Source organism: Carassius auratus, unplaced genomic scaffold (genome assembly GCF_003368295.1).
Source record: "Carassius auratus strain Wakin unplaced genomic scaffold, ASM336829v1 scaf_tig00006952, whole genome shotgun sequence".
In the NCBI taxonomy this organism is placed as follows: domain Eukaryota; kingdom Metazoa; phylum Chordata; class Actinopteri; order Cypriniformes; family Cyprinidae; genus Carassius; species Carassius auratus.
In genome coordinates this window covers 1,574-20,846 of record NW_020523799.1, presented here as the reverse complement: position 1 = coordinate 20,846, position 19,273 = coordinate 1,574, and the positions used below count along the sequence as shown (strand labels likewise).

At 36.1% G+C, this 19,273-nt stretch overlaps 1 protein-coding gene across 1 annotated transcript; it reads left to right on the top strand.

Moving 5' to 3' along the window:
- Positions 1-2,725: 2,725 nt before the first annotated feature.
- LOC113071313 (peripheral-type benzodiazepine receptor-associated protein 1-like) lies at positions 2,726-18,356 on the top strand (the record flags this gene model as incomplete). The annotated part of the gene is made up of 4 exons (XM_026244682.1): positions 2,726-2,731; positions 4,417-4,506; positions 11,197-11,319; positions 18,252-18,356. Coding segments are annotated over exons 1-4 (324 nt in total), but the record flags the coding sequence as incomplete, so codon positions are not given.
- Between the last annotated feature and the right edge of the window lie 917 nt (positions 18,357-19,273).

Genomic DNA, 19,273 nt, shown 5'->3' with positions numbered 1-19,273 from the left:
AAATAGACAAAACAATTAATAAAATAGAAGGAATAGACAAATTGAAATAGAAAATAGAAAAATAGACATTTAAATATATAAGGGTTATAAGGAGGATACATTTACTAATTTCATTCTTTTAATTTATTTTATTCTCTATTACCCCTTTTTGGGGGTAACTATATTCTCTGTTATTTTTATTTATTTTGTTTGTTGATTTTGATGATGTATTGAAACTCTGACTTTTATTATTATTATTATTATTATTATATATATTTTTTCCCTTTTTATTATTGCAATCACTTTAATACACTTACTGTTTCTAATGCAGCCAGTGTTGTTGTCATTTCCTTCTACCCTTGTTGTTGACACAGTCTCTTGAGCGAATCTTGATCTTCTGGTCGCTGGCCAAATTTAGAAACGTGTACTCTTTCTCCGCTTCATTTCCGTTATTTACTAATTGAGAGGGAGGGTTGCACTTGCGCCGCGACACGCGCTACATATCTCTCCAAAATCCCTCCCAATTTTTCGGCATGACTAAATCATATGGGCTGTTGTGGCTGGCGAGTGTAGGCATCTGATGCATGCAGGACTAATAGTTAGGATAGATTCTAGCCAGTTTTGAATTGGTAAAAATGTAGTCTGTGAAGTATTTTAAATTGAGTGAGTGAACGTCTGGCACAGGGTGAAGGGGTTGGTAAGAGTTTTAAAATTTTCAACAAAGTTGCATTTATTTGATCACAGGATTACAGTAAAAACAACAATATAATCAATGCATCATTGCTGAATAAAAACAGATTTTTTTAAGTGTTTAAATGAATATGATTTAAAAAACTAAAATACTTTGAGACACAGTATTCCTAGCTTTGTCCCTATATGTGACATTGTCTGAGTGGAAAACATATGCTTTCTTGGAGCAAGAAATGATATGTAGGACCATCATCTAAAGCGTTAGATCAGAGATTATTCATATGAGAATCAAACAAGAAAATATTCAATAAAGCATATGCAAATTGTATGTATTTAGTATTTGCCTCTTTATTGGGTCAAAGATGATTAGCTCTGTGGGTATACGATTGTTGTCATGTCACTGTTCTGTTTTTGTGTAAACATGCAGACGGGGGTAGTGCCTCTGGTATGTAGACGTGTGTTAGTGAAGTGCCTAGTTGTGACTTTGCCAGTGGGACTTATTCTTGCTTGTTCTATTTTAAGGTCATGCTTCTGTTGAGTGGTCCTCACAGATAAGAAGGACTGTAACTCAAACTGTAGATTTAGCAACATGCTAAAAAACAAATTAGCAGTCACGTAGCAAACTGCCTGGCAACCACTTTAATGATATATGATGAATTTTGCCTTGGAAAGCACCACTCATATTTTTTTCATTAAATTAAAAACCCCTTTATGACCTTAGTCATATACTCACAATCTCAGTATTACCATATTTCGTGCTCATTGTAGCATGAATCCTGGTGTCAATAGGAATATGCTAGCTCTCTCTTGAACGGAGTGCTTGCAAAGAGAGAGACGTGTTTGGTGAGCAAGCAGAACAGATTGTGTCGTCTCAAAGGTCAGTGGCGCTTATTTCCTGGAAGGGCCTGACATCCATTACCCTCTCTTCGACTGGACATCTTCCACAAAGCAGGGTGTCTGGCTACAACACCATCCAAAAATAAAATAAAAGCTTTAGTCAGGACTGAATAAGTAGCACTTGATTGATGCATATACACTGTTTCTGTCACAATACTAGGGTGCAGGAGTGAAGGAGAACAAAGATGTATGGGTTAATAGTTAATAATAATTAGAGTCTTTAATAATCCACAACCAGGGTAACACAGGGCAGGCAGGAAAACACACACGTAGCACTTGTATAGATGACACTGGACAAAGGAACCAAGGAACAGACAACACTTTAATCTATCTATCTATCTATCTATCTGTATTTCCTTGATTATCGCTAAATCTCCATCACCTGCTTTCAGATGGAGCGGCATTAAATAGAGACAGCCGTACTGTATATTTTTCCTTTTTTTTTTTTTTTTACCAGCTCTCACTGTGCTTTATGCAATACAAAGTTCAATACAGGCAACCAAGAAGGTAAATATGCATTATTGCCAGTATTATGTTGTTCTGAACATAATCATATAACATGTTCTGATGCAGAGAGCAGAGGGTTCCAGAAACAAGCATGTGTGTGTGTGTGTGTGTGTGTGTGTGTGTGTGTGTGTGTGATTAGTGTATGCTTCACTTCTAATACATTATTAGCAGGGCTCTTCCAGCAGAATGAATAGAATGTTTTTGTAACGACCTCCCTCATGGCATCCCCTCCCTTTTTTACCATTCGTTCATTTGCTCATGCAAATGATGGTGCTGCAGAAACGGTGCTCAGTCTCCTGGGCTGTTTCATGCGATTTGTTAGTGTTACACATTCGATGTGAATCAAGTTTATATGTGTCTAATCTGTAATCATTAGCTCTCTTGCTCTCTCTCTCCTCTACACTGGGTCAGTCAAGTCTTTCATCCGTTCAGAGTTTTTTTGGATCGATGTTCAGAGAGTGGGCTGCCAATGCAATCATGTGCGGCTCAGGAGAGATTGGAAGTGACTGCAGCGAATTGACGCTAGTTGAAATGACAATGGCCTTTCGATGAGAGTGAATGGAGAGAAATGGAGGTGATCTTCTGTTATGAAGCAGTGTGTGTGTGTGTGTGTGTGTGTGTGTGTGTCTATGTATGTATGTGTGCTAGGGATATGCCGGTATCAGATTTTCACGTTGCAATTAATTGCTAAAGCTTTTATCACGGTATATGTTATTATCACGATATTGGAAAACATTTAAAAATGTAGTGTGCTTTTATGAAGGAAAGTCACTGACGTTTGAACCTATTTATTTATTTATTTGTTTATTATCATTTTGGTCTGTATTACATTTACAATTACATTACTTCTCATTGAGCTTTATTAGTGTAAATTATTTTCTATTTATAGATTTAATAAAGTGAAATACTGTACATATATTTTCACGTCTGGGATATGTGGCTGGGAATCTCCACTATGAGCGATACATTGTCTTTAGAGCAGGAAGTCAATATTTTTGTGCTCCGACATATCTGAGGCCACACACACGGAGATGCACACGTGAACACATGAATACTTACATTTGTGGTTCTTGCCTGAAGATAACTTGAGTAAGTGATGCTAGTGTCAGACCACGTGAATGTTGGTGGAATGTAAATACGTTTTTCTCTTGCAGTGAGGGGAGAAAACTGTGTAGGATGGGGGTTTGGTTAGGGGGCGTATGCAAATTTTCTGCAGCATGGAAGATTAACCAATCATTTGAGAAGTTAACCTAATTACACAGAGCTATTTAAAGGTGTACAGATGATTCAGTCATAAAAGCAGCATGCTGTCTGATGTGCTGTGTGCTCTCCTCTCTTGGGTAGTGCCTCATCAGCATTACTTTCTTGTACTTCTCAATCTTACTTCCTCTCTCTCTCTCTCTGTCTCTCTCAGTTATGTTTGATTTCAGTTTAGTGTGCTTCATTGGTCTGACAATACAATGCACAATCTGTGAAATAATAGTAAAACATTACAATGTGAAGAATATAAAGAATATAAAAATCAACTCAAAAATAAATATAATTCATTTGCAGTAAAATAAATTAGGTTAAATTGCGTAGTTCTGTGTTTTGGTACATATATTTTAATATTTTTTTATTGATCAATAAAACATTAAATAAAGTGGTATTATTTTGATTTAAAATGTTATGCACCAAAATAAATTAAAATCCAAATTTTTAAAGAAGAGTGTTATGTTCACCTAGGTTGTTCCTTTGATAACTAAAATATTAACAAAAGTAGCATTGTTGTGATTTAAAAGAAAATGTATTTAATGTGTATTTGAAAATATAATGTGTTCCTGTGATGGCAAAGCTGCATTTTCAGTAGTCGCTATTCCAGGTTTCAGTGTCACATGGTCCTTCAGAAATCATTTTAATATGCTGATTCTGTCACAAATGCAAAGTTAAAAAAAAAAATAGATAGATGCTGATGTAGTGATGGACTCTCTCTCTGGTTCTTTTTCTCCTCGTCTATGTAGACTGTTCTAGATGTGTTGTGTGGAGACGATTTCAGTTGACTAGTGATCTCTGTAGTTCAAACCCTCAGTGTCAGTCTTTCTTAGACAGATGGGCCGCAACGTCCCTCTCTCTCTTACTGTCTTCGCTCACTTACTCTCTCCCTGTCTCACTCTTCTCAAAATGAATAATGCATTGACTAACACTAGCTGTGTTGGAAACTCTCTGTTCTTACCAGAAATACACCCTGCCATCTAAACGTGTGTTTTTCAGTGTGTGCCTGTGAGTATTTCTGCTAGAGTTTGAAAATGTGTACTACAAAACTGAGTATCTAACCTTTCTGTGTGTGTGTGTGTGTCTTGACAGGAGAGTGAGCTTCAGCATGTTCTGCAGGAGAAAGCACGTCTGAATCTCCGCTTGTTCACCGATACCCAGAAGGCAGCAAAGTATGAGCAGGTAAGCAGTCTGTCTCATTGTGGCTTATGGCTAGATAGTAAACCCTCATCGTCTACTCACTTATACACGCACAATGGCATTGTAATCCGCTCGCCCTATCATTTGTTCCCTGGTGGAGAGCACTAATGGTGTTTTTGCCACTTGAGTGGAAGAGGAGTATTGTTCCTCATAAAGCTGGAGGCCTTGAGCCGCCCGTCACACATTTCAGCATCCTCTAACTCAATCCACCGAGTCCCTCTGCCCCGCTGGAGCACGCCGGTGACCACCCTCTCACTCGTGAGATTGATGAGTTCATCTCTGAGTGATTGTATAAATGCCCGCTGTATGAGTATGGAGGATTTGTGCCGAGATATAAATGTCATGCCGATTTTGGTTTATGCTAAAGGAGAAATGCTGGAAGAATAAGGTTTGACTTGAGCGTAAATATCTTAGTTACACATACATCTGCAAAGTTGAGCAATGTTTCAGCAAACTGCAAACTGGGATTAATCGTGATTCCTTTCATAAAAAATGTGATTAATTAGTTATTTTGTAATCAATTGACAGTACTAATTGATTTATTTATTGTCATACAAAAATATTTATTATCTACCATTGGAGTGTAAGATTCTTTGTTGTTGTGAAAGAAATGAATACTTTTCCAAATGAATAGTAATTAATAAAAAATCAAGGATGCATTATATTGTTTAGAAGGGACAGTAAATACATTTAGAATGTTACAAAAGATTTCTGTTTCAGATAATGATGCTCTTTTGAACTTTCTTTTCATCAAAGGATCCTGAAAATAAAAAAATTGTCATGATTTCAGCAAAAATATAAAGCAGCACAACTGCTTTCGGCTGATTATAAGAGTAAAGGTTTCTTGAGCAGCAAATCAGCTTATTGGAATGATTTCTGAAGGGTCATGTGACACTGAAGAAATGGCTTCTGAAAATTCAGCTTTGACATCACAGGAATAAATTATATTTTTTAAAGTAGTTTGTCTTTAAGAATATAATATTCCACAATGTTACTGTTTTCACTGTATTCTTGATTAAATAAATGGAGCCTGGGTGAGCATCATATTCTTTCAAAAAGTTAAAAAGTCTTACTTTTTCCAAACTTGGAATGGAAGTGGCAGGGTAAATGTATGTTTATTTATTTTTTTATTTTTTTTCTTTTAATATTTTTTTTTTCACCTAAATTAGTGCAGTATTCAGATACACTGTGTTTATGCTTTGGTTTTATAAAATTGTTCCAGAAAGCGCTGGAGCTTTCGTGAGTCAAAGGGCACATTTCTACTTCCTTTTATCTCTTGGTAAAATTATATTTTGGGGGTTTTTCTAATCCACCATTTATATGTGTCTGCTCTGATAGCCTATGTGCCTGTGTGTTGGTCCTTACGGGGTAAAAATGTAATTTCCTGGATAGTGAAGTTGATATCGAATGTGATGTTGATCTTGAGGTGAGGGTCTTTTGTGTGTAGTCATGGAAAAGCAATTTCCTGAAGGATTGGTTTATGACAGCGTCAAGAAATATTGTTTTACATGACATTGTAGGTCAGTTTTGGGCCTGTATGTTTGTGTGTAACACAGCATATCTATTGATATCTAGTCAGTTATAATCAGTTATTCAGTTAATTTCTTATGGAAATCGTGATCGTTCCAGTCTCCCTTTTTTGCTGAATGCGACATATCTGCTCAACCAATCACAGCGCACCATTCCACGCACTCTAGACAGTAATGGCGGTGCTTTGAATACACCAGTGTCCTAGTTTCCCTCATCCTCTTTGCACTTTGTGATCAACAAACAAGGGCTGCATGATAAATCGCATGTAATTGTCATTCGCATCTCGTCAGTAAAGCCGGTTCTGTGATTAATAGTTCCGCTAAATCTCAATCACATGCTTTCAAATGGAAATTATTCAGATGCATTTAAATACATAGAGCCGTAGATCACTGACAAGCTACGCTATATCATGTTCATTAGATGAATCGTATTCGATTATGAATGCAATATTGCGTAGCTTGTCAGTGTTAGTGTTTTTATTAATGCCATTTATGTTTTTTACAGCACATAGCACTAGTCAATTAAATAAATGTAACATGGCAAAGATGAATGTAAGGGAAATGTCATTTTGGAATTTCTGTGGTTTAATGTGATGTTGCCATGTTCTTGTTTGTGATTAAATTGTATTTTGTCGCTGTAATTAATTTAAAGCATTAACAAGATGACCCGTTGAAATCATTTTGGTAGCGATGACTGATGAATGCATTTTTTAGTCCGGTGCCTGTATATAAGATTAGTATTGACCAAGTTCAGATGCTGTCGTATACTATCACCTTACAATGTTGTGTATTTTCATCAGCTCCAATATGAAAAATAACTTTCATATTGATTCAGTGGATTTATTGCATTTTGGAAGAAAAAAAAATGTATCATGGATTTATTGCATTTTGGAAGAAAAAAAATGTATCATGGATTTATTGCATTTTGGGAAAAAATAATACAATTTTATAATAAATCTTTGAAAATCAAAACCTGACCACTCATGTTATTCTAAACTAAATATGCTATGTGAAAGTTTGAAACAGAAAATATTGGTTTTCATCCTGCCACTTTTTTGATAAAGAAAACACATTTTTACTCAAATTAATCATAATGGATTTATTGGATTTTGGAACCAAACTTTTCATATATTCGAAAATAAAACCGCTATTATTCATTGTCAGATAATAAGGGACTTTTTTCAACAGCGGTAAATAATGTTAATTATTCCAGACTTATTTATTCTGAACTATATTTATTTGTACATTTTCTGTTAAATGGTCGGTTAGGATCATATAATCTAGCAGCATGTATTCATTGGGCTCCATTGCTTATGTCTTCTGATACTGCCACTCTGAACTATAATCATCTAGTTTAGTCTTGGATGTGCATTTTTCTGATCTCCCCTAGTTCTGTCTCACACCTGCAAGTGTGATCTTTTAGTCATGTCTGTGTCAGTGTTTAGTTGGAGGCACATCTTGGCATCCCATCCTGGCAGAGCGATGTCCTCCTGCTGAGCTGTTGGAAGGTAGGCCGTGTCCGAAACGTCCGAGTAGGTGTGTTGTCAAACGCTTTTGCAAAACAGGATCCCTACTCCCTCATTAGTAATTTATGAATGCAGTGCCTTTGAGGCCGATGGCAATACAGAGGAAAGAAAAGGGGAGAGAAAGAAAAGACAGAATAAATAAAGGAACGCCAGTAATTCAAAATCATCAGGAGGGCTATAAGTGTGATATTTATAAGTAATAAAGTATAACACTTCCCATAGTTTATGGTTTGAGTTCTAGCAATGTGCTGAATGTTTTTGTTTTTGCTTTAAAGTGATATTTACCCCAAAATTCTGAAAAATTCTGTCATTAATTACTCACCCTCATATCGTTCCAAACCTGTAAGACAACAAGAACACAAATTAAGATATTTTTAATGAAATCCGAGAGCTTTCTGACGCTGCATAAACAGCAACACAACTGACATGTTCAAGACCCATAAAGGTAGTAAGGACATCATTAAAATAGTGCATGTGACATCAGTGGTTCAACCTTAAAATTATGAAGGTACAAGAATACCTTTTGTGCCCAAAGAAAACTAAAATAATGATTTTATTCAACAATTTCTACTCTTCCTTCTCAGTCTTTGATGCACGTTCACAAGAGTACCATGAAGCATAACATTACAGTTGAACCGCTGATGTCACATGGACAATGACGGCAGCCATTGACTTCCAAAGAATGGAAAAAATACTATGGAAGTCAATGGTTACCGTTTACTGTTTGGTTACCAACATTCTTCAAAATATATTGTCCTTGGTGTTTAACAGAAGTAAGAAACTCATACAAGAGTACAACTCATTATAGGAGAACTTGGGAGGAAATGACAGTAAATCCCCGCAGCTAAGTTTCAAAGTCTAGCGGAAAACCTTCCCAGAAGAGTGGAAGCAGGAAGGCTGAATTTTACTTTCCTGTCTATTAATTTAAAACACGTTTAAATTACAGTTCATACATAGAGTGACTTTAATATTCAGCTTCTAATCAAATTCAACTTCTACATTAAACTTCATTCTGATAATGTTTGGGAGGTGTAAAATAAAATATCCCAAAGGGGTACAGAAAATAAATAAATGAAAATAAAATTCTGTGTAGTTTGGCATATTTTAATTATTATTTTTTATATATGGCACAATATAATATACTTAACTGCAAAATATTTACAATCAAACAACACAACTAACAAAAATTAGGATCACATATAGCTCATTATGTTACGATGCTAAACTGAGAGCTCATGTGAGCCTGCCCTTGCTTGAAAAGAATGGTCCTTCATGCATCACTTATTTTGTGAGTTTACCCCCCACTCAAATAGCTGTTTCAGAGTGAGACATCAGTGAACTTACAGCTCTGTCCCAGCGATCAGAATGGCTGTCATCAAGATGGTAGTTGCTCCATCTACACAACTTATGTCTATCCACTCTGTTAGTGGCTCAGCATTACTGGAAAGCAGAGCAGGACTATTAGATGAGTGTCTTCACTGTCTTGACCCTTTGGAAGTCAGGCAGAGGTTAACTGATGTATTTCACGCCTGGCCTATACATACATACCTGTATTATAAAAACAATTTTTGGTATGAAGCTTACACCGCAAACCCATTAAAATGTGTTCCTTGCTTGTGGAATGATCTTCTTAACCTTGTCCAGACTGCAGAGTCCCTGACAATATTCCAGAAACAGCTGAAAACGCATCTCTTCCATGCACACTTAACTGCATACTGCTGAATCTTTTCTAAAATCAAATCAATTCAAATAATAAAATAAAAATAAGTGAGAAAAGAGTGCTTTCACTATTTCTTAATACCTACCAGTTCTATCTTTAATATTTATTAAAATAATTATTGTGATCAAATAGTAGTGGTTCCTTGATAAAAAATAAAAAAAAACACACTGATTTAGGACACTGAGGTTAAAACTATTATTTTTTATTTGTATTTATTTATTTGTATTTATATAATATTCTGATGAAGGTAACTGATTTAAGAAATTGCATTTAAAATGTATTTCAAACCATATAGACACATTAAAAAACAATAATAACATTGACAAAACACAAATAGGAAATTAATTATAAAAAATCTTAGAAATAGAATGAAAACAGAAAAATTTAAATATAAAATAAAATAAAACACTGTTCCTAAGTGCATATAATGCCTTGACATAAAGTGTCGACTGAACTACTGAGTAAATTGGTTTTCTCCATACATTTTTTTGTTTTGTTTTAATTGTTATTATTTATTTATTTTCCTTTAGGACTAGGCTTAATCTGTGTCTCTGTGGTTTTCTCTTGCAGGGGAATGAATGTTCCCTTTAAAGTATGCAAATGTTGGCAATGTAAATTTAATGAATGAACAGGGTGCACATTGCTTTAAACAACATTCAAAGCACGATATGTAAAGCTGAAAATAATAAACGAGTACTTGGATTAGATATAGTTTAATCATGAAATGATTAAATACATTTTTTGTTTTACCTGCCAAACATGGCATCGGTAATAGCAGAGGTTGTTTCAATATTGAAATGTAATTTATGATTATAAAAACATCATAACATCAACATCATAATATGTCATGTAAAATAAAATAAAATAAAATATTTTATTAAAAGTAAGTATTGTCAATTTTGCTGAAATGTTCTCTTTAATTTGTACACAAAGGTTATTTGCTCAATGCCACCATCACTATCTAACAACATGCCAGTTATATGTCATAAGAATCAACAATACAAGTGTAATAGGTCAAACATATTTCCTCTGGAACAAACGTATTCAGCTGTAATTGCTGTTGCAGTGGGTGTTCACTTCAGGTCAGGTTGCAGATAAGAGACGAGTGTCAGACTGGAAAGGCGTGGAGTGTGAGTACTGCCTCTGTCTCTGACAGCTCAGCTTTTTATTATGACTGACACTGTGATCGATACAGGACGTCAACCCCTCTGCCCTCCCTCTCTAAAAACACGACTCTCACCCCAGAGCTCAGTGCTGACTACACTCACTCCGGATATCACATGCCAGTGGACAAAGACAAACAGAATATGTCATTTTCAATTGATCAGAGTATTTAATAGCATTGAATCCTTTGGGGAAACCTTTTATATGGAACAGTGGAACAGATGTGCCTGGAGGTTTCCTGGTCGGGACATGAGCATCTAGAGCATGCTGATAGTTTCACCTATTAGGCTTGTGGCCACGTGGGTCCAGATGGTCTTATTCATACATGGTTTCAAACAGATCCAAAGACAACCACCACAGACAGTTTGACACTCATAACTACTAGTTTAAACTCTCACCTTAATAACTGGTATGAAGGAAATAAAGTAAACCTGTTCTGTGATCCTTTTGACATTAATAAAATCAGACTTTTCAAATTTGTATATATGTGGCCTAAAGAGACCGAGAACAGGGAATGATGGGGGAACGGGACTTTGAAATGTGTCATTTGCATGAGTACCAGTGTGTGAAACTTGCGTACAAACCAGTCGGCCAAGGCACTGATGTGTGTTTTGGGAGGATGGAATGACCTTTCACCTTTATAACAGAGGTCAGAGGGCAAACTGTGGAAGACGTGTGTGTGGAAGACGTAATCTTCTGTTAATATCTGCCTCTCTCTCTCTCTCTCTATCAGGTGAAAAGTGAGTATGAACAGCTGCAGGAGGCTCTGTACACTGTGACAGTGGAGAGAGATTGTGCTCTGTTGGAGAGGACTGAGCTCCAAGGCAAACTGGAGAACCTAGAGCAGGTGCTGAAGGTGAGAACCCGCCAGACGTGTCAATGTAGAACACATAAAAAAAAAACAAGTTATGGAAAAAGAAAATGAAGCCTATGTTTGGACAGTTTCTTCTGTAACTTGTCAGTTTGCATTGTAAGATTATTTTAATTATGGTTACATAAAGTATTACATTAACATCTATCAATCTACAGTGCCCTCCACTAATATTGGCACCCTTGGTAAATATGAGCAAAGATGGCTGTGAAAATAAATCTGCATTGCTTATCCTTTTGATCTTTCATTCAAAAAGTTGCAGTTGCAGTTATCACTGAAGTAAATCAAAGTGGGGAAAAAATCTCATTGTGAAATAAATGCTTTCTCTAGTTCATGTTGGCCACAGTTATTGGCACCCAATTATTGCAACGTCCTCTTCCCAAGATAACAGCTCTGAGTTTTCTCCTATAATGCCTCAAGAGTTTGGAGAACACCCGATAAGAGACCAGAGACCATTCCTTCATTCAGAATCTCCCCAGATCCTTCAGATTCACAGCTCCATATTAGTGTTTCTTCTCTTCAGTTCACTCCACTCATTTTCTATAGGGTTCAGGTCAGAGGACTGGGCATGGGGTACTTTTTTATCACTGTTTGTACTTAACCCATCTGGTGGGTTTGCTGCCAAAAAGGCTTTCTGACCCCAATACTCAACTAATCTCTGCAATTCTCCAGCTGTGATCCTTGGAGAGTATTTGGCCACTGAAACTCTCCTCCTCACAGTGCATAATGATGATATAGGCACACGTTCTTTTCCAGATAGATTTGTAACATCTTTAGTTTATTTGGAACCTCTTAATTATCGCCCTGATAGAGATTTTCAATGATTTATCTCTTTTCTTACAGCCACTTTCTATTTTGTGAAGCTCAACAATCTGGCTCTGCACATCAGAACTATTTCTGGTTTTACTCCTTGTGTTGGATGATTAAGATTATTTGGCCTCTGTGTTCCTCATATTTATAATCCTGTGATAAGTTTTTCTGCTTGGCCAATGGGCTCAAGGTGGGACTTTTATTTTGACAACGCTGAGAAAGGCAGTGCCTGAGCACAAAGTGCTCACATTCTCCCTCTTGTTTGCTGTCATCATTAACAGTTCTGTCTAATTCAGATAGAAGTCTGTCTAATAATCAGACAGAACAGTTAACCCTTTGGAGTCGATTAACGCATATATGCGTTATGAGGCACTTTCTCTGGATAGCCCCGAAAAGAACTTAAATTACACTTTCAGTTTGAGCATCAATCGAACATCAATCGAATCTGTGAAGGGTCTACTTTTTTGTATACAGAAATAATAACAACAAAACTTTGTGCACTTATAAAATAAAGATAACAAACAAGGTGTGCTGTCTACAGCCTTTGTCTGCGCTGATCTTCATTTACAAACACGTCATTAAAATGAACTGTAACTCAGTGAATACTCAACATAGAGACATGAGCGAGATATCTATAGAAAGCCTGACATGTTTTAAGCTAAACAAGTGCCGCCGAAAACAACTATTCTGTGATAAAGTAATCCATATGAAAACAACGCAATGTTTGTTTTTCACGTCTCCCTTCATTATACCTAATGTGACTCTGCCCCCGGCACTGAACGCTCTATTCAAATTCTAATGTTTCACTGAATCGCGGGGCTTGAATGCACCCAAACAGAAGAAAAAGCAGCGTAACTCACCTGAAAAGATGTGTTTGTGTGCCCGAACACGAGTTTAACCAGGCACAAAAGCGAAGCTTCTCTTCTCGTCTCTCTCAGTCCTCGACTTTTTACAAATGCTGGAAAGAAACGCGCTACAGAAACTCTCACGATAGCGCATTTGCCTGTAAGTGACTAGTGATTAAACTGTCGCGATAGTTTCACAGTCCGAACGTAATCATTTTGCCATGATCGATCGAGGTCATGTTGATCAAAATCTAAGAAACTATTATTATTATTTATGATAGATCGCAATTACATCGGGGTGGCCGTGATTATTTCCATGGTGGCCATGGCCACCCCTGGCCACCCCCTAGCTCCGCCCCTGCCTCTCAGTGACACAAGCTGACTTAAAGGCTCATTATCCAGCTCATTATGCAGCTCATTATGCAGCTCATTATGCGGGTCTTTGTCTTCTCACGTGTAAATCAAAATGAGATTCATGATAGTTGACGCCTACTCGCATATGACTTTTACAAAAATAAAAGTGTCTTAGAAAATTTAAATCAATATATTGTTTTGAGTAAACAAGATGATTTTCACATAATTTAGAAAGAAAAATTCTAGGCTACAAGCTCCAGTTCTCAAAAGTCCCGGGAACCAATGTTCTGTATGTGTTTTATGGCCTTATTCAAGTGATTAACATTTTTTTTGTTTTTTCACTAACCTCGCATAACATTTTTTTTTCTCAAAAACACCATCATGTACATTAGGGGTGTAACGGTACACAAAAATCACAATATTGGTTAATAAAGGCTCTTGTCACGACAACAATAATCTATACTTCATGTTGAGCATAAATATAAAGCCTACTGATAAAAGGACACCGTCAACAGTATTGACGGCAAATAGACTATGTTTGACAGGTGCAATATTTGAAAATCAATAATTATTAATTTATTTTTTTATTTACATTTATATCTGAATTTATGTCAACCTATAGACTTTCACACATCAAAGTGTCATGAATTAATATGTATTTGTGTACAAAATGACATATAAACAAATTTTTCTATTCTATTTTGCCTGGAAACGCATCCAAAACGCTTGCGTGTCGCGTGAAAAATAGGCATCGGTTCTATTTCTAGCATGCACGCGTTTTCCGCGATGCGCGTCTCACGCAGACAGTCTGCAAGCTCTAACCTGTTAACATGGGAGTCGAATTAAAAACAGACACGCCACGCAGCTTAGACGCATGCGCCACGCATCCAGTGTGTCGCCGGCCTTAGAATCAGCTGCAGGGCGGGATTTGCGCTGAACGCGGAGACTTCCGCCACTTAATATGTTCATTTGGAAACACGAAAATGTACTTATGTTCTGCGCACAAAATATTGCATTCCGTCATTCAGTACACACGTGCACCGTACCGAAAGCCCTGTACCGAAAACGGTCCGGTACGAATACACGTAACGTTACACCCCTAATGTACATACATGCTGCTCACATATTATTATAGCCCAGTTTGTGCGGATTACAATGAGACTAGACTTTAGCCATTTAGATGTTTATAAGCAACTGAAAAAGCACAAATGTCAGGGCATGACAAAACTTCTCCAGGCCCCCAAAATACCCTTAGACTCCAGAGGGTTAAACAAGGGAATTAATATGTACAAAAACTATTATAACCATTGCTTTTATATTATTAGCAATAGAAAGGCAAACATTATAATACTTTCTTGTTTGCCATCAGCATTAAGCAAATTCACATTTACATCATTTAAACAAATCTTTGAATTGCTAATGAACATTTCATTTCACAAACCTTGCAAACTTAGCTGAATCCAGCTGTGAGATCTTGTGAAGTGTGCATGTAACCTACATAATTGCGTGCTTTCTTCGTGACGGTCGGTCCATGTGAATTGTATGCTTTAAACTTTAAACTCGTGATTTTTAATTATGCTTCATTGAAAGGTTCGAGTTTTTGAGAATTTCTTGAATAAAATATCAAAAAATAATAATAATAATGCAGATTTATTTCCACAGCCGCCTATTGTCATATTTACCAAGGGTGCCGATATTAATGGCGGGCACTCTGTCTGTCTGTCTGTCTGTCTGTCTGTCTGTCTGTCTGTCTATCTATCTATCTATCTATCTATCTATCTATCTATCTATCTATCTATCTATCTATCTATCAATCATCTGTCTGTATGTCTGTGAATATAAGTTACAGCTTTATAACAAATACTTTTATACAGTGATGTGTAAATATTTCCTTAATAATACAATTAAATAATTACACTATTGAAAATGACCTTTTTTTAGATTACTGTAATAAGAATTTAATCTGTGCATAATATTCATAAAATAATGTCACAACTATTTATGTAAACACTCTTTATGGCCATAAAATAGGCTTCATTTTCATTATGGAATACATAATAATACATTTTATTCAGTGTTCGAATTGTGTCAAAGATCTTGGGGGTCCCCCCCACCCCACCCAAAAAAAAAAAAAACTAATAATATACATTTGTATTTATTTATTTCATATAATAATATAATTTAATTTACTTTACTTGTGAATTTCATTTACTTTGTGTGTTTCAGAACATGTTTTTTACCATATCAAGTCATTCCAACCTAAAATCAGAAGTTTGCGGTAAAAAATAAAGTAGAAAAATTATGATCTGGACATTTGCTTGACTGGTTGCCTGATTAGCTTTCTTGTTGACTGAGTCAAAATGTGTTGAGACAGAGTGAAAATGGTAGTCCTTTATCTTAGTGTGATCTATGTCAGTACCTGACAGATCATCATGACAGATGTTTCAGGAAATCCGGCTGGCAATGTATAAGGATTTATAGCTTGACCTCCACTTACATCTGTTTTTTTTTACCTCTTTTACTCCCCTTGTACTCTTTTATGGTTTTAGAGCTGTCGTACACCTCAAAGTGTGGATCTGTGATCGACTAGGAGTCCTGGAGCGCCTTACCCCTCCCCTAACATCTAACCCTCTCCTGCCCCTCCCTTCTCCCTGCCTCCCTCCATATTTTCATTAATCAGGTATCTCTAAAGACTTTACAGAAGCCAGCACTAACTGAATGTGGACCTTCGTACTGAGTACTAACAGCTGATCTGGATGCTGTATGTGGTCTGAATGGTCGGCCGGCTGAGGCACTGCTGAATGCGTTTGTGCATGACACAACAGTTATGCACAATTACACCCTCCCCTCACAAAATAAACTAACTCAGCTCTTCTTTTGAATGTGAGATATACATGGTGTTGATATTCTTAAAATATGCTTGTTTTTTTCAGTTATGTACTTACAAATTAATGTACAAAGTGTGAAATATATTGAAACCTTATTATTGCAAAATAAACTGCAACTGGGTGATCATTATATGATCTTGAAGGGGTTTATTTTGCAGTTATGACTGGATGACCGAAACATTTTCCATTAAATAATAAACTTAAAACATAATATTGATGCATCTTCGGTAAAAAGTTTTATAAATAAATAAATAAATACATTAATGGTCACAAATGAATAAATGAATAAGTAAATAAATTGACCAAATATTTATATATGTTAAAATGATTAAGCTATTTAATAAATAAGTACTTGAGTAAATAAGTACTGATTAATACATAAATAGACCAGATAACCAGAATATATTTCACACACAGTACAGTTTATTTGTCCTCTGAAGGTTAGATTATTCTAACCTTCCTCTTCCCTGCACTCCTCTTTCATAGCAGCATGGAAAATCCCTCCTTTCCCTGTATCCCTTGTAACCTCACATGTCACAAATGGAAAGAAAATTGCTAGGTTTTGTCACTGTGTACTTTTAACAGGTCAGAAGAGCTGGGGACTTTGTTGGGCAGTAATCGGTGCTGATTGAACATGCTGTGTTGTTTGCACACACCCTTTCGTGTACAGAGCTGTGACCCTTAAGCCCTTTATTGATCATGCGAAGCTCCGTGGCTGTGCTTAGTCTGGCTGATTGACATGATGCTTCACTTCTGTTTTTGCTTTACCTAAAGGGGTGAAGCAAATGACACAAACTTGATTTACAACAACACTTTGCTGTTGTTTTCAGTGCTTAAAGGGAAAGTTCACCCAAAAATGAAGATTCTGTCATTATTTACTCACCTTCATGTCATTTCAAAACCATATGCTGTTATTTTTGCTGTGGAAAATTACTGAAGTGCAGCTCAAAACCATGCAACAACAGTCTGTAGTGACTATGTGTATATTCCAGGTCTTCTAAAGTCATGCAATAACTTTGTTTGATGAACTGATGGAATATAAAATTTAACACAAGGCTTTGAGGGATAGACTTCACAATGACTGTATACAGTAAATACTGTATAAAAGTAATAATTTTCACAACTCTCAACTTTAAAAAACTGTTTTAGTCTACTTTAGAGTTTTTGTCTACTTCAATTTTTTTTGTCTGCTGCACAGTCAATATTTTGTTAAACGATCCTTTGAATGCATTGTACTGTCCCTTACAGCCTTAATTTGATTCCTTTTAAAAATGAAAAATAGTGTTACCCTGACTCAGTTCAGTTCACTGAAAGTTATTTTAAGATTCAGCATATGGGTTTCAAATGACTTTAAAGAATCATTTTTGGATGTACTGTCCCTTAAAAAAACAAACGTTTTAGCTCATTAGAGGACAAATAATAGACAATGCATAAGCGCAGTGGTCAATTGCATGTTTACATAGAAAGAAACAATGAAAAAGCATAGCAATGCAATGCGTTCAGTGTATATGGCCCCTAATTCTGTCAGTTCAGGTCAGGGAAGAAAGAGATCTTAGCGTTTACATCAGATATTCCAGGATTAGAAGGGATTTTTGTCTCTGGTGCTCCTGGAGACTGATGATCTTTTATAAGCTGATAGTGTTTCGGTGTGACATAAAAGATTTTAAATGAATTATTTCACCTAAAAACAAATATTTTGATATAATTTACTGACCCTGTTCCAAATCCATACTTTGACATTCTTGCGCGCAACACTAAAGTAGTTATCTAACATCATGTCCAAGCTGCTGTTTTACAATGAAAGTCAGTGGTTAACACAGCTGTCCATGATCCCATCTGCTTTAATTGCATGGGTTTGTGTTCCTCTCAAGAAAGTAAGTCATCATGAGGGTGAGAAAATGACAACTGTGTTTTCTATTTTGGATGAACTATCCCTGATTGATGGTTGCTCTCATTCTGTCTGGGTTCATCCTTTATCGAGTTTCCTCTCACTTCATGCTCTCTCTTCTCTCTTTCCCAGCATATGCGAGAGGCTGCAGAGAGGAGGCAGCAGCTAGAATTAGAGCATGAACAAGCCTTGGCTGTCCTCAGTGCCAAGCAGCAGGAGATTGACCTTCTGCAGAAGGTGAGAGATCATGGTTTCCATCCACACCAAACCTTAGGATGGAGCTCATGCTCATATCAATATTCGGGCAAATACAATGTAAGCATACAACCAAGTAACAGGGACATTAATCATTCAGTCAGTACTCAACCAAGCAATCTCATGTTTGTAGCATAAAAATCTCAGCTATTAAAACAGACAAGAAGGCAGTAGAATTTAGTTTGTAAAATTAATGTTGACAATACTGACTCTCAGTTAACCACTTTTTAAAGTTAAACTTAAAAGAGGCATAAGTATTACAATTTGTAATGTAAGTTAGGATGGAGTTCCACTCACGAGCAGCCCTAACCAAAACACTCTTTGACTAAATAATTTTTTTCTATGCAGTTACCTCTTACTGCACTTCTTGTTAATCTGTTACCATTTGATGCTATGTTAACAAACTGGATCAATACAAAAGGAGACAGTCCATGTTTAATTTTATACACAATGTTGATGGTGTATGGATTTCTTATCTAAAACTTTACATTTTGTTTATATAGAGAGAGAATTGGTTTGAGAGAAGTATTACTTGCTTGTGTCCAGTTTGTCAAACAATAGGTGATATGTGAGCAGATCATTGAATGCATAAACTTCTTCACAGCCTTAGTTGACAAGCATCTGAGGACAAATCTAAAATTTGCCAAGTTTAACTTAATGTTATTGCAAACCTTCTTGATATTTCTATCAATATATACACCCAGATATTTAAAATCTGAGATGTCTTGTAGTCTCTCCCCATCTATGACTACATCTGGCTTCACACGGTAGCTTTTAAATTTACAACAAAAAAAACGTACAGTTTTCGATACATTTAGTTTTAAGCAATTATGTTTTAGCCATTCTGTGTTTCTTTATCATTAAGTTTGTTAACTGAACAGCAGCTTGAGATGCACTAT